A 24,395-nucleotide genomic window follows, 5' to 3' on the forward strand; every position below is an offset into this window, starting at 1 on the left:
AGAGCTCCGTCACCTCCTCCGCACCGCCTGCCCACCCCCCACCCCCCAAAAAAAGAAAGCTTTTCTGTAGATCCAAGCTCTGAGTTTGTTTCAAACCCACCAGCCACTCCTTGGAAATCCTATACAGGGTCGCTATGAGTCAGAACTGACTTGACAGCATTTAACAACATCCTCCTAATCTGTGAAGAAATAAATTCCTGTTGGTTAAAGGCACCCATTGTGTTATTCTGTTGTAGCAGCAGCAGGGGGCCTGGTGTGGCATTGTAGGATAAGCATGTGACCACAAAGTCAGTTTGAACTGCAAGGTTGGCTATTCCAATTCACCAGCCACTCCTTGGAAACCCTATACAGGGTCCCTGTGAGTCGGAACAGCAACAGCAAAGAGAATGAAGACACCCTCCTACTCCCACTAGTCAAAGAATACTATTTAAAATTAGAGTTTAATTTCCCTGATGATAACAAGTCACTTCATTTTGCAGAGCCTAGGAGGCCTGGTGTGGCTCTGTGGGCTAATGCGTCAGACTGTGAAGTTGTTTGAACTGCAAGGTTGGTGGTCCAAGCTCACCAGCTGCTCCTTGGAAACCCTATACAGGGTCGCTATGGATCGGAATCGAATCTACTCGACAGCACTTAACAACAACGAGTTTCCAAGTAGTACCTCAATGGGACTGCTGCAAAGATGAAATCATATTATGTGCCTGTTGTTTGTTGTTAAGTGCTGTGGAGTTGGTTTCGACTCATAGCTACCCAGTATAGGGTTTTGAGACTTTTAATATTTTTGTGGGAACAGAAAGCTTCATCTTTCTTCTGCAGAGCCACTGATGGGCTTGAACTACACTGATCTTGTGGTTCCTAATTATCCTAATTGTTCCATAAAAGTTAATTCCCTTCATCTCCTTTAGACTATTTTGATGTCTTTTCAGTTTCTCACTCCTCAACCCTAGTGTGAGGGACATATAAAAAATACCGTGTTACTGTTCAAATAACAACAAACCTCTCCATGGATTTTATATTTCTTTCACAACTAGGACATTCCTCTTTTTATTAAATGCTCTTATCTCTAGTCTTTCTTTGACATTTTAAAGTTAACTTGACACCTCTTTCCCTTACTAGTCATATAACTATCCCTTCATGGATCAGCCTGGATCCTAAGTGAATTTTCCTCAGGAGCAGGAGAAAGGAATTAAACAGATCCATTGAGGTGTGATCTCTTTCACTTAGACTTCAAATGCCCATACTCAGCCTCCAGCGGAATTATCTACAATCCCGTATGAAATGCTACTTCAAGACTGTCACCAAATCTCCAGCCCAGAAGATTTCCCAAAGGCAAGGCTTAATCTGGTGTTGACTTCAAGTTAAAGCAAGATCCAGAAACACACCGTATTTCAACACCCTCCCACATCCTTTGTTTTTGGTTTCTCAGAGGTTAATTATTTAATGACTATGTAGGTTCAGATCTGGAGAACTGAACAAGGACTGAGTGAAATTATGATGTATTTTTTACCAATTTGGTTGAATTTTCTTAGTATGTGACTGATGTCTTTAAGACCCTGGTACATGGACCAGTGGGGCTTAGACAGTGGCCTAGATGTCCCCAGATTCCCAATATTCCTTGCCTTTACACATTATTTGTGCTTTATTGACTATGCAAAGGCTTTCAACTGGGTGGATCATAATAAACTATGGATAGCATCGCAAAGAATGGGTATTTGAGAACACTTAATTGTGCTCATGAGGAACTTGTACATAGACCAAGAAGCCATTTTTCAAACAGAACAAGAGAATACTAAATGGTTTAAGATCAGGAAAGATGTGTGCCAGGACTGCATTCTTCTACCATACTTATTCAGTCTGTATGCTGAACAAATAATCTGAGAAACTGGATTGATTTTATGAAGAAGAACATGGCATCAGTATTGGAAGATGACTCATTAGCAACTTGCGATATGTAGATGACACAACTTTACTTGCTGGAAGTCAAAAGGGCTTAAAATACTTTCCTTCCTTCAAAGCAAGGGTACTGAGACTTTGTCTCTTGTTTTTTGGACATGCTGTCAGGAGGGACCAGCCCCTGGAGAAGGATATCATGCTTGAGAAAGTGGAGGATCAGCAAAAAAGAGGAAGTATGGCGTCCTGGTATGGCGCTGTAGGTTAATGCGCTGGACTGCAAATTCGTTTGAATCACAAGGTCAGTGGTGCAATCTCACCAGCTGCTCCTCAGAAACCCTATACAGGGTCACTATGGGTTGGAACCAACTCAATGGCACTAAACAACAACAAGGACATGGATTACACAGTGGCAGCCACAATGGGTTTAAACATAGTAATTGTATGATTGATGCTGGACTGAGCAGTGTTTTGTTCTGTTGTGCACAGGGTCAGTATTAGTCTGCATGGATTTAACAGAATGTAGTGGTTATGAATCAGGCTGCTAATCTCACGGTCAGCAGTTCAAAACTACCAGCTGTTCCACGGGAGAAAGATGAGGCTTTCTGCTCCTGTAAAGATTTACAGCCTCGGTAACCCTGTACAGGGTCGCTATGAGTCGGAACCGACTCCACAACACATAATATCAACAACAACAACAATAACAATATCCCCAAAACCACTTTCCAAGTATCTGAGCATTCCTTGAGTGTCTCACATATGTGTTCCAAGACAAACCTAGCTTGTCATTACGTAATGTCTGCAGACTATGTCTCTTCTCTGCTGGACAATGCTGATGTTGCTCCTGGGCACAGCTGTGTCCATCAAGCATCACGTGGCTGATGAGGAAAGCACAGGAATGCCAAAGTAGTGAGCTGTTGTTCTATGAAATAACAAAGAATGCTTCCCCCCCCTTTATGTGTATGTTCCGTTAGCAGGGTATCAAAGTAATATGTTGTTATTGTTGTTAGGTGTTGCCGAGTGGGTTCCGACTCAGAGCGACTCTGTATAGGATTTCCAAACCTGTATATCTTTGCATCTTTCTCCCACAAAGCAACTGGTGGGCCCTAAGCACTGACTGGCCTTGTGGTTTTCTTTTCCTGTGGAGCTACTACACTCCAAAAATAATATGAGGGGGTTTCAAAAAGTTCATGCAAAATTCCATTATCTTTAATTCCATTATTCCATGAACTTTTTGGATTCCCTTATATCCCCTCTGCCCCAACAATTTATAGAGTTATACGAAAACAGCTCTTTTAGTTTTAATGTACTTCCTATGAGCCTCAGATATCTAACCATGGAGTGCACATGTTTGGCCCAGAGTCAAACACACGTCAGATACTGAACTGTCCTCAAAATCATTCCTCCTTTCTGACAATGAAGGCTTTGTAAGTTGGCCAGACTTGTGGTGCTTGGTTCCCACTTTCCTAAAATGACTATTCTGGGAGGAACTTCAATCCCTAATGTACAGATTTTTTTTTTTTTTAGCATGCTCACTGGTTCTCTAAATATGCCAGGCCCATCTGGGTGACCAACAGACGATATAACTTGGCATCCTCCTGGACACATACTTTTTTCTGAGTCTACCTGTAGGTCAGGATGCATGAGATGTCTTATTTTCTCTTCTATGTCTGAAAAATAGCATGGGCCTGGATTGTTGTTATTGTTGTTAGGTGCCGTTGTGTTGACTCTAACTCATAGCAACCCTATCTATGCACAACCAAACAAAACCCTGGTTGTTCCTGTGACATCCTCAAAATTTTGTTACGTTTGAGCCCATTCCTGCTTCCTCTATGCCAATCCATCTCGTTGGGGGTTTTTCCTCTTTTTCACTGACACTTTGCTTTACCAAGCATGATGCCCTTCACTATCTAGGGACTGGTCCCTCCTGATGTATTTGAAGTATGAGAGAAGTTTAGCCATCCTGGCTTCTAAGGAACATTCTGGCTGCATTTCTTCCAGCACAGATTTGTTTGTTCTTCTGGCAAAAAAAAATTCTTCTCCAATACCTTAAGTCAAATGTTTCGATTCTACAATATTCCTTTTTCATTGTTCAACTTTCACATGCATATGAAGCTATTGAAAATACTATGGCTTAGGTCAGACCCACCTTAGTCCTCAAACTGATTTCTTCGCTCTTGAGGTCTTGTGCAGCAGATTTGCTTTATGCAATGCATTGTTTGATTTCTTGTCTGCTGCTTCCATGAGTGTTGATTCTGGATCCAAGCAAAATAAGCCTTTGATAACTTCAAACTTTTCTCTGTTAATCATGATGTTATTTATTGGTTCAGTTGTGAGAATTTTTGTTTTCTTTACATTGAAGTGCAATCCCTACTGAAAGTATAGTCTTTGTTCTTCTTCAGTCAGTATTTTAAGTCCTTTGCACTTTTAGCAAGTTGTATCATCTGCATATTGAATATTGTTCATGATGCCACGTTCTTCTTCATTCAGCTCTAATCTCAGATTACAGATTGAATACAGACTGGATAAGTATGGGGAAGAAACCACCTTTCCTGATTTTAAACCATTCACTATCCCCTTGTTCTGTTCTAACGTCTGCCTCTCGGTCCTCGTGAATCTACAGGTTCCTCATGAGTGCAATTAAGTGTTCTGGAATACCCAATTTTTGCAATGTTATCCATATCATGTTGTTGTTATTGTTAAGTGTTGTTGAGTCAGTTCTGACTCCTGATGACCTTGTATGGGTTTTCCATGGAGCGGCTGGTACAAACCAACCTTGTAGTCCAGCACATTAACCCGCAGCGCCACATAAGGACTCCAGCTTGCCATGTAGCTTGTCCTGCAGAGGTGCTCAGTTCATTTTACTGAAAAGTCATCACAGATTCTAGGGCAGAGGTCACTAATCCCCAGTCTGAATGGAAGTCATGTAGGATATTGATTCCTAGGCCTTCCCTCCAGAGATTTGATTCAGTAGATCTGGATGTAGGTTTTTCAATAAAAGCCCCCAGGTAATTCAAATGCAGGTGATGCTTGAATCGCACTTTACCTATATTTAGGCAGGTCTGAGGCAGGGTCACTATTGGCCTTTTAGCACCTTTGTGAGAATTAGAAATAGGCACTCGTTCCTCTTCAATTGCTCCAAGTCTGGAGTTACGATGATGGTTTACTGAGCAGAGTTTGGGACTGTAATTTTAGTTACGTAGTCCTCTTGGTTGTACTATGCACAACCTGCACAACTGTCTGCAGCAGCTTGATCTGAAGCCTGCTCTTGCTAAGAAATGGTACACCTGAGAAATTGATCTTTGAGTCACCTAACTGCTCTTAAAACTCTAGGAAGATTCTGGGATTGAAGTGCTGGTTACTTGTGCCTGGACACTGGGGTGAGACAGTAGCCAAAGTCTCCAGAACTGTCAGAAGAAGCCAGGAGAATATGAGCCTAGAATATACACTGAAGAGATTCTTTACCGAATGTGTTGGAATTGCTTGAGGAACTTTGAAAGATTCCATCGCCTGGGTCTCACCTCAGAACTTAATTGACCTGGGGTGTAGTCTGGGCATCAGAAAATTTCAAAGCTCTCCCAGATGATTCCTATGTGCAGATGAATCTGAGACTCGAACCTACATAACCTTCACCCTGGTCAGGGAGAAGCAGTGGCTGCCATCTGCTTTCTTAGAGATTGGATGGCCAGGGATGGGCTTGCCCTTCTGATTGTTGTTTTCACTTGGGTCTGCTGCTCCATGCAGGTATAGTCTTCCAGTTTTCCTGCAGCAAAGGAATCTTTACTGACGTCTTTGTCTTCGTCTGTGCTTCTTGTTGTCGCTCTACCAATGACCTTTACCCTCTCCTAGATGGCTTCACATTCTCCTAGACCTAGGCCTTCCCAAGTACCCCTTCTCCAATAAAGTCCATCTGTCTTAGGGAAACAAGTCCATCTGTCTTAGGGAAACAACTGCATAAACGAATCCCCCATAAGGTAGGTATAAATGATGGGTAAAGCTTAAGGATGCACTCTCTGAAATATGTACCAAAATAGCTTGATAATGTGCCCCAAAGAAATTGTTATAACAACAAGGTTTTATTTGTAAACGGTGGCGCTAACCTTGGGAAGTAATTTTTTCTTCCGGCACAGTAGTTGACTGCCTTTTGAAAACCCCCACTGTGCTTGTCACTTACAGCAATGGCTGAACTTCCGTTAGAAATGCTGGGGATGTTATTCTTGTTAACTGGTTAGAAGAAGGAATGTTGCTGCTCTTGTGAGTTTCACTTGAGCCGGTTCTGACTCAGGGCAACTCCTTGCATTACAGACGAGAACTGTTGTGTAGGTTTTTTGTGTGGACTACAAGGTCAGTTTGAACTGCAAGGTCGGTGGTTCAAGCTCACCAGTGGCTCCTTCACTATGAGCTGGTGCTGACTTGACGACATTTAGCAACAACAATCTTAACAGAAGCAGTTCATGAGATCTTGTCTTCCATAATACAACTACCAACCTTTAAGTTAAGCAGTTGAGTGCAAACCATCTGCGTCATCTAGGAACCACAGAAGAAGGAATAAAGAAGCTAAGTCCCCATTAGAGCATGAGTCCTCAGAGGGATCGAGAATATTTTATTTTTTGTGAATGCTGCATCATTCCTACCACAAAATTTGCATATTTTTGACATGTAATAAATGTTTTTTAAGTTGTCAAATTTTTAAAATTACAACTTGGTGGTGGCTGTGTTCCGACTCATAGTGACCCTGTACAGGGTTTCCAAGGCTGTAAGTCTTTATGGGAGCAGAGAACCACATCTTTCTCCCACAGAACAGCTGGTAGTTTCGAACTGCTGACCCTGAGGTTACTAGCCAGATTCGGAACCACTACGCTTTGAATCACTATTATGTCCTGGGTCCTAAACTAGGTACTTATGTATGTTCTCTCACATATTTTTAGTAAATCCTTATATACAGTATTAGTTTAAGATATAGGCTAAGCTAGATGGATTGGCCAAGTGGCAGCATCGATGCACTCAAGTGTGGCAACAGTAGTGAGGTTGGCCCAGGATCAGGCAGTGTTTCGTTCTGCTGTGCATAGGGTTGCTATGAATCGGTACCAACTCAATGGCACCTAACAACAACAACAACAACATTATTAGAAATGTATCTCAAAATGTACTCTGTTAAACAAGGTGTGAGTTTCTTTCTTCCATAATGGGACTGATATGGTCCGGCAAACAAGTGCAGGGCTTGTTTGGAAGCTCTAATACCTTAACATGTGCTTTCCACCCTGTGATCTAATGTGGCCTCTCCAGACAAAGGGAAGAGGGAAAATGCCAGGGACCCTACCTACATTCCTAGAAGCAAAACCCAGAAGTGTCAGAAGGCACTTTCGTTCACATATTAACAGCTACAATTTAGCCTCATGATTGTACTCATACTAATGTGCTATAGATGAGCACTGGACTGCTGCTAACCACAAGGTCGATGGTTCTAACCCACCAGAAACTCTATACACAGTCTGAACAGACTCAACAACACTTAACAACAACAACAACAATGATATGCAAGGTGGAGTCCTGGTTTGGCTCTGTAGAATAAGCACTAGACTGCTAACTGCAAGGTGAATGGTTCAAACCTATTAACTGCTGCTCCTGGGAAACCCTATCAGGGTCACTATGAGTCAGAACTGACTCAACAGTACTTAACAACAACAATAATATGCAAAGTAATCTGGGAAATGTTAATCTCAAACTTGGCGGCCATCCATGTACCCATCAGTCTTGGCTTCCTAGGACTACCAGAACAACATGCCACAAAACAGGTGGCTTTCCAGAACAGAAGCTTATCTTCTCACAGTTCTGGAGGTTAGAAGCCCCAAGTCAGGGAACCCACAGAGCTATGTGCACACTCTGTTGGTTTTGGAGAAAAGCCTTCCTTTTTCTTTAGCCTCTGTAGTCCTGGGCTTTTTCTGATGTTCCTAGGCTTGTAGGCTGATACTGGTATATTGTCTTCACCCTGCATTGTGCCCCTGTTTTCACATCTGTCCTCTTTTATAGGACATCAGTCATATAGGATTAGAACTTGCCTTCCCTGGGTGTGACCTCTTTAACCTAACAGATACATCTGCAAAGTGAAACCTTACTTCCCCAAACAAAGCCACATTCTAAGGTACAGAAGTTGGAATTTGGACAGATGCTTCTGGGAGACAAAATTCAATTCATAACACCATCTAAAACTGGGTAATAATATTATTAAACAAAGGAGAAAGGATACGATGGAAAAGCCTGCTGAGATATTGTATCTATGGATTGTTGTTGTTGAGTGCTATCAAGTGGGTTCTGACTCAGCGATTCTGTATAGGGTTTCTGAGAAGCAGCTGGTTTGTGGTTTAAACCAATCTTACGGTCAAGTGCTTATCCTATAGCGCCACACCAGGACTCCTGACCTATAGATGTTGTTGCTGTTAAGTGCCGTCAAGTCAGTTCTGACCCATAGCGATCCCATCCGTATAGGGTTTCCTAGAAGCTTCTGGTGAGCTTGAACCACTGACCTCATGGTTCAAATGGCTTTGCAGTCTGGCGCAGTGCCGCACCAGGACTCCTACCTATGGATAGATATCCTAAAACTTTATTAAAATTATAAGTGAGCTATAGAAACATGCTGCCTGCCTGCCCAGAGAGATCCTCTGCCTTGTAAGTATACTCAGAATTAAGTTGGCTCTGAAAGGCTACCTCACTTTATAAAAGCTTGTCATATAGACAAAGTATCAGTTTCTCAATTTACTACGAAGGAATGTGCTTATCCAGCAACTAGAGCTGACCGTGTTCCCCATTTAGGCTAAGACTGTCCTGGTGTGGACATACTTGGGACACTGTATCAATCATAGTGTACGGACAGAGCACTAATGCTCCAAAACGGTCACCCTAATGTCACTCCAAACCATCTCTCCTCTCCTGCTGTGTGCACAGAAACTCTTCTACATATGCTAGAGACGGGGCAGACAGCCCGCTTCTCCTACTATGCTACCGAAACTCTTTGTTCCCATGCTTTAGTTATATATATGCTAAGCAGGGGCAGACAGGCACACTATTGTTTTTGTTGTTTCTGGTGTTGGTGAAGCATTGGGTTAAACATTGGGCTGCTAATCAGCAGGTTGCTGGTTTAAACCCACCTCAGCTGCTGCTCTGCAGGAGAAAGATGGGAATTGACCCAATGGCCATGGGTTGTGTTGTGTATTGGGTAAGTGTTTCTATAGTTACTGATGTTCTCAGATTATCTGGTGCCTTACAATATTGTGGGGATTACTATTTGTGAACCTGTATCAATAACTTTCTTGAGAATGAAGTAGTAGTTAAGGAAAAAAGGAAAAATGTTTTTGAAAAAGCTTTCACTTAGTTCCTGATAGTGTTGTAACTACTAAGGTAATTCAGCGTAGAAAGATTTTACAGAACACTTTGTTGCTATTGTTCATATAGTCTAAGAAATATTACATGTAAACAATTTGCTATTGTTGTTGTTTAGTGCCATTGAGTTGGTTCCGACTCATAGCAACTGTGTATAGGGTTTCCAAGGAGTAGCTGGTGAGCTTGAACCAACAACCTTATGGTTCAAACCAACTCTGCCATCTAGCGCATTAACATGCAGTGCCACACATTTACAACTCTATTTATCACATGTTATTCTATGATTAAAATTGATAAGAGGCTTTCCTAAGGCTTCTGTGTGGTCTGGTATGGGAGGAGGTCCATAGGGGGCCAAGGGTGGGAATGACACCAACCGTAGTACCACTGTTCTCTGCTTCCACAGGTATTTGTGCCGATTTCGCTACAGCATTTATTATGGTGTTGTTGTTAAGGGTCGTTGAGTTGGTTACTACTCATAGCAACCATATAGGTTTTCCAAGGAGCAGCTGGTGGGTTTGAACTGCCAACTTTGTGGTTTGAAGTCTAGTGCTGATCCTACAGCACCATACCAGGAATCCACTTATTATAGCGGTGGTTGTTGGTGGTGGCTGTGTACCATGGAGTCGGTTCTGACTCATAGCAATCCTGCATAGGGTTTCTGAGGCTATAAATCTTTACAGGAGCAGAAAATCTCATCTTTCACCCATGGGACAGCTGGAAGTTTCAAACTGCTGATCTTGATGTTATCAGCTCAACCTGTAACCATTATGCCACCAGATTTCCTTATTATATTTTATTATTATGTCATATTCTTTATTATAGTGGTGGTGGTGGTGTGCCATGGAGTGGTTTTGACTCATAGCAACCCTGCATAAAGTTTCTGAGGCTGTAAATCTTTACGGGAGCAGAAAGCCTTATCTTTCTCCTTCGTAATGGCTGGTAGTTTCGAACTGCTGACCTTGAGGTTATCAACCCAACTCGTAACCACTATGCTACCAGAACTTAACATCTAATTGTTGAAAGCTGTCTTCTAAAAGCTCCCTCTGTCTCCTGGTGTTCATGGATCATGACTTAATGATTTTGAAACTTGAGACCAGCACAGGGTCCAGTATTTGAAATATGCTTAAACAAATGATTAAATTCTCTCTTCACCTACAGTTTAAAACCAGACGTTTTAGTGAGGGCCACCATCAGTGCATTTGAGTTATGGTGTTGGCAAAGAATATTGAAAGTAACATGGACTGCCAGAAGAACAATTAAAACTGTCTTGGAAGAAGTACAGTCAGAATGCTCCTTAGAAGCCAGGATGGTGAGTTTCACATACTTTGGATACGTGGACAGGAAAGACCATTCCCTTGAGAAGGATATCATGCTTGGAAAAGTGGAGGACCGGTAAAAAAGAGGAGGCTCTCCAGGGAGATGGACTGACACAGTGGCAGGGACAATGGACTCAAACATAACAATAGTGAGGATGGCGCAGGACCGGGTAGGCTTTCGTCCTGTTGTGTGAAACAACCCCACTTCCCTTCATCACTCCACCTTCTCTCAATCCCACCACATCAATAGCTTATGCTAAGTCCTTGCTTTCCAACTATAGTGCCAGAGACCTCCAAAAATATTTCCAATTGATTCAAAACCAAAATCGTTTAATATATTTCACATGCATCTCAGAGATGAGGTTTTGCTTCTATCTAATCTCAGCCTGTCCTGATGTTTTTGTTTTATACTCAGGAGCTATGGAAAAGGTTATTCCCCATTTCAAATTTACTATAAAAATGAGGCATCAAGATTACAAGGAAAGGGAACGTTGCCAACTCTAGACTGAGGTCATGTTTTCCTTTAAGAACACTTTGCTAATCATACCAGTGATGATGCAAATGCCTTGAAATGATGCTTGAGGTGGGCGTGGGTATGACTTGCTTCATTCCCCTGCCACAACTTGGAGAGGGAGGGAGCTGGCAACCAGAAGGGGCCCTATAGAAGGGCCTTTGCCAGTGACACAAATGATGGGGCGTGTGGACAGAGTTAGCCCAGTCAGCGATTGTCCCTACATGTGAGTGTCTCTGCTACACAGAACGGGAGATGCAGAAAGGGGTAAGAGACTCTTCCCTGCAAACCTCACTGGGACTCAGTTTCCTCATTTGAAAAGTGACTTGAGTTGAACTCCTCCTCAAGGAAGTACCCCAAATATAGATGAGAATGTGCCCCTCCTCAGGCATTGGGCACAGAAGACCACCATAAATAAGAAAGGCCTGCAAAGTCTTGTGATTTACATTAAAAATTCCATGCAACTTTTCATTTAATGTCACAGTGTATTACAAGTTGTTTTAGCAGTATACATTATGACTCCTCTCCCAAATATTTGAGTAAAATTAATATTCCAGAAAAAATGCTCCAAACGGACCTTTTGACTTAGTGGGGTCCTGTGGAAAGTCTGTACTTTGGGGCGGGTAGGGGGGTACCCATTTTCTACCGGGAATTGCTCAGAGCTGGGTGATGGTGAGCATCCTTTCTGGATATAAAACTCTTTTATATCTTCTCAGACTGCCGTAACAAAGGACCCCAAACTGGGTGGCTTATAAGAAGAGAAGTTCACTGTCTCATATCCTAGAGGCTGAGAGCACAGAATCAGTGTTATTCAGGCCTTCTGCGAACTCCGAGAAGAATAGGATCCAGCCCTCACTCCTAGCTTCTGACTGCTCTAGGTCTTCTTGGCTTGTAGAGACATTAGTCTAGTCTTTGCCTCTATTGTCACATGACTATCTTCCCTCTGTGTCTCTCTCTGTGTCTCCGCTCTTCTTGTATGAAGACAGTGCTTATACTGGGTTGTTGTTGTTATTGTTAGGTGCTGTCGAGTCAGTTCCAACTCATAGCAATCCTGTATAGGGTTTCCAAGGAGTGGCTAGTGGGTTTGAACCACTGACCTTGCAATTTAGCCCAACTCTGCAGTCTAGTGCTTTATCCTACATCACCACACCACGACTCCTATACTGGATTCGAACCCAGCCAGCTCCATAAGGAACTCATGTTAGGTGATAACACCTTCAAAAACCTTGTTTCCAAACAAGGGCACATTCACAGGGACCAGAAGTTAGGACTTCAATGTATCTTTCTGGGGGACACAATTCAATCTATAATAATCAGAAATACTAGGCACAGATGTATTTGAATCTAAGTACATATACATTCAATTTACTTTTTAAAAAAAAATTCAAACCTATCCTCCAGTATCTCCATCGGAGAAAGATCGGACAATCTACTCCTATAGAGATGACCGCCTAGAAAACCCTATGGGGTAGTTCTCTGTTACATGGGGCTGTTATGAATGGAAGTCAGCTTGACAGCACCTAACAGCAACCAAATAAAAGACAAGTGCAAACCATACGCATCCTCCGACTCCTAGTTCTCAAACTGTAAGGGCCTAGGAAATTACGTATTCTGGAAAGTCCCCAGGGGAACGTTATGATGAAGCAATCAGAAACTGTAAAACCTAATGCAAATGTAATCCATTATGTACCACAAAGGAGTCTGGTGGCATAGTGGGTTAAGCACTGGGCTGCTAACGACAAGGTTGGGGGTTCAAACTCATCAGCCGCTCCTTTGGATAAAAATGAGGTTTTCTGCTTGCATACCATACCGACTTACAACCTTGAAAAGCCTATGGAGATATCTGTTCTTCCCTTTCCTACAGCGTTGCTATGAATCAGACTTGATTTGATGGCAGTGGGTAGGTCTCTGCCACACAGGGTACTTTAGATGAGATAGTGCATATGGCTTTGTGAAGTTATCAGACTAGGAGGTGTAGCGGTAGCTGCGAATCTCTGCTCCTCAGCTTCAGCACAGTGGTGGGGGGCGTGTGCAGAAATTCTGAAATCTCTTCAACCTAGGAGGAAGACACAGCTGAGAACTTCTGGCTTCGTCCTCTATGTAGTTGAGACACCGTAGCTGAGTCCCAGGATTGCGAGCTGCTCTGACTGAGAAAAAAACAGGAGCATCAAGGGGTCTCTCTTTTCTGTCACTTATTCTAAAACCGCTTTCTTTCTTTCTTTTTTTCCCCAAACAACAATTAATTATTCAAGATATTTCTTGTGTGTTCACTAGGGTCAGACACTCATGCGGATGTCATACAAAGTTAAAGCAAAAACATGCGCTGCCTTCTAAATCATGTTATTGTTATTGTTAGATGCCATCAAGTCAGCTCTGACTCATTAACAACAGAACAAAACATTGCCCGTCCTGCGTCTTGCACAGTCCTCATAATTGTTGTTACGTTTGAGCCCATTGTGGCTGGCACTGTGTCAATCCATCTCATTGGGGGTCTTCATCTTTTTGGTTGACCCTTCTAGAACCTCTTTCAAATGAGAGATATGAAAAAGAGAGAGAGAGAGAGAGAGAGAGAGAGAGAGAGAGAGGGTGGGTACATATTGTTGTTGTTAAATGCTGTCAAGTCGATTCTGACCTATAGTGACCCTGTATAGTGTTTCCGAGGAGCAGCTGATGAGCTTGAACCGCCAACCTTGCAGTTCAAATGGCTTTGCAGTCTGGTTCATTAATCCACAGTGCCACACCAGCATATATTGTAACCAACCTTAAAAATTAGTGCTGCATTTGCTGGACCCTGGGTCCCATGCATGGTGTCTTTCTAAGGATATTACTCTCCAGGAGACCCTGTTCCTAGTTGTTGTTGTTGTTAGGTGCCATCAAGTCAGTACTTATTCATAGTGACCCTATGCACAACAGAATGAAACACTGCCGGGTCCTGGGCCAACCTCACAATTGTTGCCACGCTTGAGCCCATTGATGCTGCCACTTTGCTAATCCATCTCGCTGGAGGTCTTCCTCTTTTTCTCTGACCCTCCACCTTACGTCTGTCAGTTTGTTGTACTGTGGTGGCATGTGAGTTGCTGTGATTCTGACAGCTATGCCATAGATATTTAAAATACCAGCAGGGTTACCCAAGGTGGACAGGTTTCAGATGAGCTTCCAGACGAAGACAGACTAGGAAGAAAGAGTGACAAAGTACTTCTGAATATTTAGTCACTGAAAACCTGGTCCTAGAGCCTCCACTAATTTACTCCCCTATCCAAACTTAATGGTCCAGGGGTCTGCTCTTTGGATTGTGACAAACTCATATGATAAAAGTATGTTTAAGGAACTAAATTTGGAGTTTTGTGAAAGCAGATTCACTCAGGTTTTAGGTGTGGTGCTGTAGGATGAGCACTGGACTGCTCATCGAAAGATAGTTCAAACCCACCAGCCGCTCCTTGGAAACCTTTACAGGATCAGTAGGAGTCGGAACCGACTCAACAGCACTTAACAACAACAACAATCCTACTTTGGAGTCCTGGTATGGTACTGTAGGATAAGCATTGGATTGCTAACTGAAAGTCAGTGGTTCAAACCCATCAGTGGCTTCTCGGAAACCCTATACTGGTCACTATGAGTCAGAACTGACTTGATGGCACACAAGAGCAACCACTACCACATCTTATGGAGCTCTGGTGACACCGTGGTTAAGCACTAGGCTGCTAACCGAAAGATCAGCAACCTACATCCCCCAATGGCTCCATGAGTGAAAAATCCTATAATGATAATAGCCTAAGAAAGCTCATAGAGCAGCAGCCTCACTTTGTCCTACAGGGTCACTGTGAGTCCGGAACAACTTGCAACGAAGAACCACGTTAGCACGCCAGTTGATCACTACCTTCGGGAAGCCTGGTAGTGCATTGGCTAAGCGCTGCAATGACCGAAGGTTGGCAGTTTGAACCTACATAGTGAGTCTGTTGGAGAGATCCTGGTGACTTATTCCTGTAAGGATTAGGGCCAAGAAAACCCTCGGGTGCAATGCTGTTCTGTCACATGGAGTTACAATGAGTTGGAATTGACTTGAGGGCATTTAACAGCAATAACACCCTCCCTTACTTTCTAGTTCACATTTAGGAGGTTTAAATGAAAATCAATTTGACGCGCAGACTGCGTGCAGGACTTAATTCAGAGAGGGCTGGTTTAGCTTCAGCAGCAGCTAGAAGGCTTGTTAAAATTCAAAAGTGCTCAATCAGACGCTGTTTCAGGTTGTTGTTGTTAAGTGCTGTTGAGTCGGGTTGCGACCCATAGAGACTCTGTATAGGGTTCCTAGGAGCAGCTGGTCAGCTTGAACCGCAGGCCTCTCGCTTTAACCAACAGCGTTTCTAACAACTTGCATTTCTAACAAATTCCCAGGTAATGCTGATGATGCTAGTGTAAGGATCTCACTCTTTGAGCCCCGGCCTCATAAATGCATAGTTTAGGGTGCTTAGGCCCAAAAGACTGAAGGTGGAGAATTCAGTCAACTGAGTCAATGGGAGAAGCACGCAGGCGGTAGAGACGCCTTTAGACCCCTTGTGAGTCTCCCCCAGTCACTCACAAACTAAGAACTCAGATGTGTTACGCCCCTCCCTCCCTGCGGGGCAGCCTTAAAAGAGGGGGCCAGAGGAGGGAGCCCTGGGCCCTGCGCACAGCGGGCGGACAGAAGAGCGGAGCCCGGGCTCCAGGGACTATCTCTCCCGCAGGCCTCTGCCGGAGGAGGGCACAGGGATCGTCCTGCCCCTTCCACGCCCCGCCTGCGCCAGCGCTGGGCTACAGTCCGGGAGGCGGCGTCGGCGCGGGGCGGGGCTCGTGGACCCCCGTCCCTCCCCGCTGGCGCGCTCGCTCGCGCCGTCCCCGTCCCCGCCTGGCTCGGCCTCACGGAGTGGGGACTCAGCGGCGCCGCAGTCTCAGCCAGCCCGCGCGCCATGGCCCAGCAGGGCGAGGAGGCTCTGTCCAGGCCCGAGACCGCGGTGCAGATCCGCGTTGCCGTCCTGGAGGCCGAGGACGTGGAGGAACCGGAGGAGGACGAGGGGGCGGAGACGCGGGGAGTGGGGGACCCGGCCCGGTATCTTAGCCCCGGGTGGGGCAGCGCCAGCGAGGAGGAGGCGAGCCGCGGGCACAGGTAGGCGCGGTGCGCGGGCCTGCCCAAGGGACCGGCGGAAAGGGGCTCCAGGGCTCGCCCTCGGCTCCCGGAGTGCAGACCAAAGGAGTTCGGAGAGCTGATGGTGCTCCACAACTCGGCAGACCAAAGGGGCTTGTGTTAGCCCCAAGCCCGGGAAACAGCCCTAGGGCCATCAGCAAATCAGAACCTGTCGTTGGCAGTTGTCGGAGCCCTGGTCAGCAGTTAGGTAACAGGACCAAGGCTCCTAGGGCCAGTGGCCATGACCTCAGGGGCCTGAATGTGGGGATGATGCTCTGAGATCCAAGAGGAAGCCCTCCTGGGGGCATCTTCACTGTTTCCACCCCACAACATAGCCCATCCTAGTCTGTTCTTCACCTCTGAAGTTGGGCGGCCACACTCTGCAGAGATCACCCCGTCTCTTCATCAGTCCAAGGGGCTTTGCTCAGTTTCTGGGTGGTGGGAAGCCAGGCACTGCTGACACTTGCTGATAGGGGACCCACCAGAAGTGATTTTTATGATGTAGAGGGTTCAGTTTGGGGCTTGTTTGTATTCCCTGGTCACCCAACGCTTCCTGCTCCTGCTCACCTACCTACCCCTCCCCCCCTCCCCGTCCACTCTTCCACCCCTCTCCCCTGTTTACACCTCCGGGATTCCCATTTTCACGCAGCCTTCTCCGCCTGACGTCTATGTCTGCGTCTTCATCATCTTGCTGCCTTGAGGCTGGGATCCTGGGGATGGGTATCTGGAGCTTGTATACCAGCTGTCTAACCTTGCCTCTGGGCTCCGAGCTTTGTCATCAGCAACAGCTAACACCTTAGGCCACATGAGGCTCTTCAGGACTGTGGTTTTGTTCTAGCTGTAGAAAAGAGAAACTGTGGAGTAGCCATAGGAATGAGAGTGGGCAGGCATTTATTAAGAATCTTCTTTCTACTGGGATTCTGTGCTTACACTTTTAGCTGTCACGACTCTATAGCATCATTTCCTGACAAGCCTAGATCTCCTTCACTGGAAGAATACTAAACTCAAGGGTATAAGGATGCTGGGGACCGAGCCGTTCCTCATCACCTGCGGACTCTTCCTAATGGAAAGGGTCAGGACTTTGGGACCCACAGATTTACAGTAATCCAATGAAGACAGAGCTATTCAAGTGGAAAAGCCCAGCCTAACAGTTTAGGCAGGAAAGGTGCAACACAGAGTGTGACATACTACATAAAGCAGCACTTTCAACACTGCAAAGCCTGACTCATTCATTCATTCGGCTCTGTGCTAAGTTCCCATCTCACTGACCTTGAGCAGTTCCTAGTTTTCAGGAAAAAGTCGCCACCTAGTCACATAATTTCAGAAGTCATAGAGTGGTTTATTTTTCTGACAGAGGACCACTGTCTTGGAGGCTTAGTTTTTGGGATTGAACCATTACCCTGTTAGTGTAGAAGTGGTTCTGACTCTAAGACACCCTAAGGATAGAGTAGAACTGCCTTGTTGGTTTTCCACCAGAATCTTTACAGAAGCGGACTGCCACATCTTTCTCCTGTGTGGGTTCAAACAGCCATCGTAACCACTGCACAATTGTACCATTGTTGTTGGCGTTGTTGTTAAGTGCCATGGAGTCGATTCTGACCTATAGCGATCCTGTACAGTTTTCTGAGGAGCGGCTGGTGAGCTTGAACCACCGTCCTTGTGGTTCAAACCTACTTTGCAGTTGAGCGCATTAACCCGCAGCGCCACACCAGGACTCTGCACCATCAGAGAGTACCACCCTGGGAGATCCTGGTCCTCAATAGTGGTGGTCCTTTTGCCTTTACTCTTCACACTCTCACCTCCCAAGATGCCTTTTTTTTTTCTCTCAGCTCTAATGGTCTGAGTCTCATGAAATGTTCAGTCTGAAGTACTTCCTGCTGCCCACTGGCATAAAGTTGATCCCAGAAAACACTTGGGGCTCTTCAGAGTGGTGGAACAGACTGAGCCCAGCTGGCAGGAATCCAGAGCAGTAGGAGACGAAGCCAAGAATAGGATCTGCTTGGGCCCAGCTTGACACAGTAGCAGTGACTGCGCTATATAAGCATCTCTTAGCTCCTGGAACTTACAGAAGCAAACCTGAATTCCTAAACATGGCCATTCAATGGCAGCCGCTCACATCTTCCACTCAATTCGTGTTCCCGCAGAACCACCCCCATCTAACTCCTGAGCACAGTGGGCGTTAGAAAGGGGTGGTGTCTTTACACTCCCACCTCTAGGGCCCTCTGATGGATGGATTTACAAACAAACAAAAACACCTGGCCATTGACTGCATTCTGATTCATGGTGTCCTCATAATTTACAGACGAGTAGAACAGCTCCATAGAAATGGCTTGGACTGTTAGGTGCTGGACTTCTAGCCAAAAGGTTCATGGCTTGAACCCACCAAGAGGTACCTGGGAATACAGGCCTGGTGATCAAATTCTGAAAAGGCATAACTTTGAAAACCTTACAGAGCAATTCTACCCTGGACACACGGGGTCACCACGAGTCAGAATCAACTGAAGGAAAACTAACAACAACAACAACAACAACAACAACTTTGGAAACCCTTCTGAGGTGCCACTTAGTGGGTTTGAAGTGCCAAGCTTTAAATCAGCAGTGTATAACAAACCAAGAAGCCTTTGAAACTTGGCTGCCTCTTTCCTGTCACCCCCAATTCTCAGCCGAAAGCTGGGTTCATTTGTTTTCTCAGTGTTTTGTTGCTTCAGTACACTTTGCCTTTTATGTCTCTCACATACCACATTTGGAATTCTGTAGTTCTTTCTCAGGAAGAATCGAATTCCATGAATTTAAGGACCATGCCTGCCATGTTCTCATTGTATCTTCAGCTCCCAGAACAGCATCCAGTACTTGATTGTTGTTGTTGTTAGGTGCCATCAAGTTGGTACTGACTCATAGCGACCCTATGCACAACAGAACGAAACACTGCCCAGTCCTGAGGCAACCTCACAATTGTTGCCACACTTGAACCCACTGATGCTGCCACTTTGCTAATCCATCTCGCTGGGGGTCTTCCTCTTTTTCTCTGACCCTCCACCTTACCAAACATGATATCCTTCTCCAGTGACTGGTCCCTCCTGACAATATGTCCAAAGTATGAGAGATGAAGTTTGGCGATCCTGGCCTCCAAGGAGCACTCTGGCTGCACTTCTTCCAACACAGATCTGTTGGTTCTTTTGACAGTCCATGTCACAATATTCTCTTCCAACACCATAACTCAAAAGAATCAAAGCATCAATTCTTCTACCGTCTTACCTATTCATTGTCCAGTTTTCGCATGCATGTGAGGTTATTGAAAATACCATGGCTTGGGTCAGGCATACCTTAGTTCTCATGCTGACATCTTTGTTCTTCAATACTTTAAAAAGGTCTTGTGTAGCAGATTTGCCTAATGCAATACGTTGTTTGATTTATTGACTGTTGCTTCCATGAGTGTTGATAGTTGATGCAAGAAGAATGAAGTCTTTCACAACTTCAATCTTTTCTCTGTTGATAAGAATGTTGTTTATTGGTCCAGTGGTGAGGATTTTTGTTTTCTTTACATTGAGATGCAATCCATACCGAAGGCTGTGCTCTTTGATCTTCATCAGTAAATATTATAAGTCCTCTTCACTTTCAGCAAGCAAGGTTGTATCATCTGCATATCGCAGATTGTTAGTGAGTCTTCCTCCAATCCTGATGTCACGTTTTTCTTTATATAAGTCAGCTTCTTGGATTATTTGCTCAGCATACAGGTTGAATAAGTATGGTGAAAGAATACAACCTTGTCACACACCTTACTTCATTTAAAAACATTCAGTGTTCCCATGTTCTGTTCGAACAACTGCCTCTTGGTCCATGTACAGATTCCTCATGAGCACAATTAAGTGTTCCAGAATACTCATACTTCGCAATGTTATCCATAGCTTGTCATGATCCACACAATCGAAAGCCTTTGCATAGTCAATAAAGCACAGGTAAACATCTTTCTGATATTCTCTGCTTTCAGCCAGGATCCGTCAGACATCAGCAATGGTATCCCTTGTTCCACGGCCTCTTCTGAATCCAGCTTGAACCTCTGGAAGTTCTGTGTCAATGTATGCTAGCAGCCATTTCTGACTTACCTTTAGTAAAACTTTACTCACATGGGATAGCAAAGATATTATCCAATGATTTCCACATTCCACTGGGTCCCCTCTCTTTGGAATGGGCACAAATATGGATCTCTTCCAAACAGTTGGCCAGATGGTTGTCTCCCAAATTTCTTGGCATAGATGAGTGAGTGCTTACCAGTACTTGGTAGGAGCATGATAAATACTTTTTGTTGTTGTTGTTTTATTTTAGAATTTAAAAAAAAGCTTTTTATTATAAATTGAATGAAGGCTGATAGACAAAATCATCCATTGGTACATTAAAAACAAAACCCTACACTTTGTTTGATTTTAATGATTGCAGCCCCTCCATCCAATGACAGTTATTCCACAGCCTCCCTGTGGCTCCTGTTTTCATCCTCCTTCCCTTCCCTTTTCAATTTTGTCCTACGGTAAATGTTACCCGTTTGATTTTGAATGATTGACATGTTGAGCATACCGTACTGGTGGTGTTGTTCCCCCCATATACCTTATTGACTGCTTGGCTAAAAATCACACCCGAGGGCGAGCTCCTGTCCAGACCTGAAGGATGGTCAAGGGTCTTAGTCTCGGGTTTCTCATTGCTTTCTGACCAGTAAGTCTGGTCTTTTTAAAAAATAATTTTGAGTTTTATTCCACATTTTCTCCCACTCTCTATCCCGAACCTTCTAATGTGATCCGTTTCAGAGCAGTTGGTAGTAGAGGTCAGGCATTGTCTAGTTCTTTTGGTCATAGAGACTGATGTTCACATGTTCCAATGGTCCATTGTACTAAGGGATTCCAAGCATCTTCAGTCTTCATCACTCTTTTTTCTTCTGCTCCTGGAGAGACCAGTAGTTGGATGTCTGTTCATGATGTCTCTGTCACTGCACTCACGCCACTGACGTATTTGTATGTTTCTCTTCCACTAGGTGAAGGAGGGGGAACCTTTTTTCTGCCAAGGGCCATTTGTATATTTATAACATCATTTGTATGCCATATAAAATTGTTTAACTTAAAAATTAGCCTGCTGTAATATGATGGCTGGAATTTGGCAGGACCTTGGCAGGGGCAGACCAAATGATTTTGCAGGCCTTATACTACCTGTGGGCCGGATGTTCCCCATACTGGCACTAGGTAATGAGATCCTTAAGACCTTCCTGAACCATCACTGTATCTCCAGTGTTGTTGTTTTTGTTGTTGTTAAGTGCCATCGAGTTGGTTCCAACTTGTAGCAACTCTGTATAGGGTTTCCTAGAAGTGTCTGGTGGGTTTGAGCTGCTGACCTTGTGGTTAGCAACCCAATGCTTACCCTACTGCACTATGCCAACCCTATTTCTTAGGACTTTGCATTTAGCAACCCAGTGCTTATATTAAAGTGCCACATGAGGACTCCATATGTCTAGTATTTAGGCCAATCTTGCTTATATTAGGGGTACAAGGAATAAATGAACACTAAGGACCAGTCTTTACAACCTGTAGGTGTTCACTAGTCTTCTCCTTGCATTCACTAAAAGAGTATCTTTCTCAACTTTTTAACATAACTTTTAAACATAAAGAAAATGTAAAAGAATAGAGTTGTGAGTGTTCATATACCCACCATCTAGAATGCCATAGAGGAGAAAATGGTCAAAGTTCTGTTAGAATATGCTTTTTTAATTTAATTTTTTATTTATTTATTTTTTCAGTTTGAACTGGAAACACTCATTCTCAAAGTAAAGCTAAGCATTCTAAGGTGTTGAAATCACAGCAAGGCTTGTTGTTGTGAGCTATTGACTCATAGCGACCCTGTGTATGTTTTCTGAGGAGTAACTGGTGGGTTTGAACTGCTAACCCTGTGGTTATCAGTCCAGTGCTTATCCTACAGTGTTATACCAGGACATTCTTGTTGTTGTTATTAAGTGACATACAGTGAAGTGAACTTACGGGTAAAAATTTTGATTGGTTGACATATACAGAACTTTGTGTAATCAGTCACAAGATTTTCATAAAACCACAGAAGTTTCAGTTGAAAGACCATAACTATTTCAGAATAATTTGTTTTGTTTTTTTCTGATCTTCAGATAACTTGGGACCAGCATGGATAAATATTTTACAAAATTAGTTTTACAGCAGGCTTCTCTTTCCAAGAACAAGTTTAGTAAGGAAGGGAGTGAGCAGTAGGTTTCCTGGAACAGTTGACCACATTCCTTAATCTCATACTGATTTTTTAAGAGCAGGTCAAGTTTTATAAGAATCCAGCTGTGTGTAGAAAGCAGAGACAAGGCTAAATGGAGTCTAAAGTAACACAGTCTAATTTGAACCCAGGTCAGCCAATTTAATGATATGAAATGCCTCAGGTTTTGTGGTTTGTGTACACATTTCCCATTTTGATGAAGCCAAAGTACTTTTTCTTCCATAAGGAAGTTAGTTGGACATTCTGAAATTTTATGTTATTAATCAAGAGCTTGGTAAGTATGATTTACCATTACCTGCAATGCTATTAGGCCTCATCTTCAGAGTGAGCTGGTTGTTATTTGGGGGGGCGGGGATAGTGTTGCAGATGGGACCAGATTTAAGGGATTTTTAGCTTTCTAAAAGGACTAACACTAGATGCTAAATCAGCCTCCTCCAAAAGTTTGGCTTTTACAAAATACTTAATCCTTTGCATAGTGAAAGGAATTATAGTAAAGTTATATAGATACGTGTGTCATGGCACATTTGGTTATTGATATAATGACTTCAATTATGGACAAGGTTAGTATTCCAATTTTTAATATTGAATGAAATGAAGAACTCATGCTATCTGGAAACCAGCTAAAGACATCCAAAAAGGTAGAAACAGTGATAGTAGGTATTGTACACATTCAGGTAGCCTTTTAGCAGATCTTTGTAAAGTTCTATTTCCAGGAACAGCAGGTGGGATTGGCAATAGCTCAGCTAGAAGGAAATCAAGAATTGTTTTATGGTATAATGCTACTTTCATAAGGAATGCCAGAGATTTTTTTTTTTTATTGCTATCTATAATATTATGGGCAATTTGGGTTTTAATGACAGATAAATTACAAACTTTTGAAGTTGTAGTATATGTAGGGACAAATGCTTGAAGAAAGGTCGTTCCCATTCTATTTCTATGAGTTGTACGTTGTATTTAAGTACAAGTTCTTTTTATTCATAGAAAGGATTTTCAAATACACTCATTCAATTATACACTGAATTTCCTTGTAAGAATGGATATCTAAAGTGACTCCCAAGTGGCCTAAAGTACACTGACATATTCCAGTCATCCAAACAGGGTAAAGCCCAAGCATAATGAGTCTGGTCTTAAGGATCTTGTGTCTATATTGGAAAATTTTGATTGTTCACACAAAATACATATTTATGAGGAGGGAATATTATTCCATATTTATATTATTTTACATAAAATAGAAATATTTTATATTTATATTATTTTACAGGGATGGTTTGATAGAACTCCAGATAATCATCTGTCAAGGAATTATTGCAGTAGGTAATCATCCTAATTCCAATATTATTGGTGTTGGTGGCATGCCATGGAGTTGCTTCTGACTCATAGTGACCCTGCATAGAGTTTCTGAGACTATAAATCTTTATGGGAGCAGAAAGCCTCATCTTTCTCCTATGGAATGGCTGGTAGTTTCGAACTGCTGACCTTGAGGCTGGCAACCCAACTCATAACCACTATGCTACCAGAGCTCCTTAGCATTCTTTAGTTTAGACAAATATATCCAAGTTTTAACTCCCTGTAATTTAGCAAACTGAGGAAGAATGGTGTTGCATTCATCGTCAAAAAGAACATATCCAGATCAGTCATGAAGTACAATGCTATCTGTGATAGGATAATATCCATGCACCTAAAGGGAAGCCCAGTTAATACCAATATTATTCAAATTTATGCACCAACCACTAAAGCCAGTGAGGATGAAATAGAAGAATTCTACCAACTTCTTCAATCAAATTGATCAAACATGCAATCAAGATGCATTGATCATTACTGGTGATTGGAATGCAAAGGCTGGGAGCAAAGAGGAAGGATCAGTAGTTGGAAAATATGGCCT

At 43.4% G+C, this 24,395-nt stretch overlaps 1 protein-coding gene across 1 annotated transcript in view; it reads left to right on the forward strand.

Annotated features, from left to right (window-relative positions):
- Positions 1 to 16,034: 16,034 nt before the first annotated feature.
- The window catches only part of LARP6 (La ribonucleoprotein domain family, member 6), a 40,437-nt gene continuing 32,076 nt past the window's right edge, over positions 16,035 to 24,395 (forward strand). The window contains exon 1 of the mRNA XM_006866573.1: positions 16,035 to 16,231. Coding sequence (XP_006866635.1) covers positions 16,035 to 16,231 — 197 coding nt within the window. The remainder of the gene's footprint in view (positions 16,232 to 24,395) is intronic.

Source organism: Chrysochloris asiatica, unplaced genomic scaffold (assembly GCF_000296735.1).
Source record: "Chrysochloris asiatica unplaced genomic scaffold, ChrAsi1.0 scaffold00092, whole genome shotgun sequence".
Lineage (NCBI taxonomy): Eukaryota > Metazoa > Chordata > Mammalia > Afrosoricida > Chrysochloridae > Chrysochloris > Chrysochloris asiatica.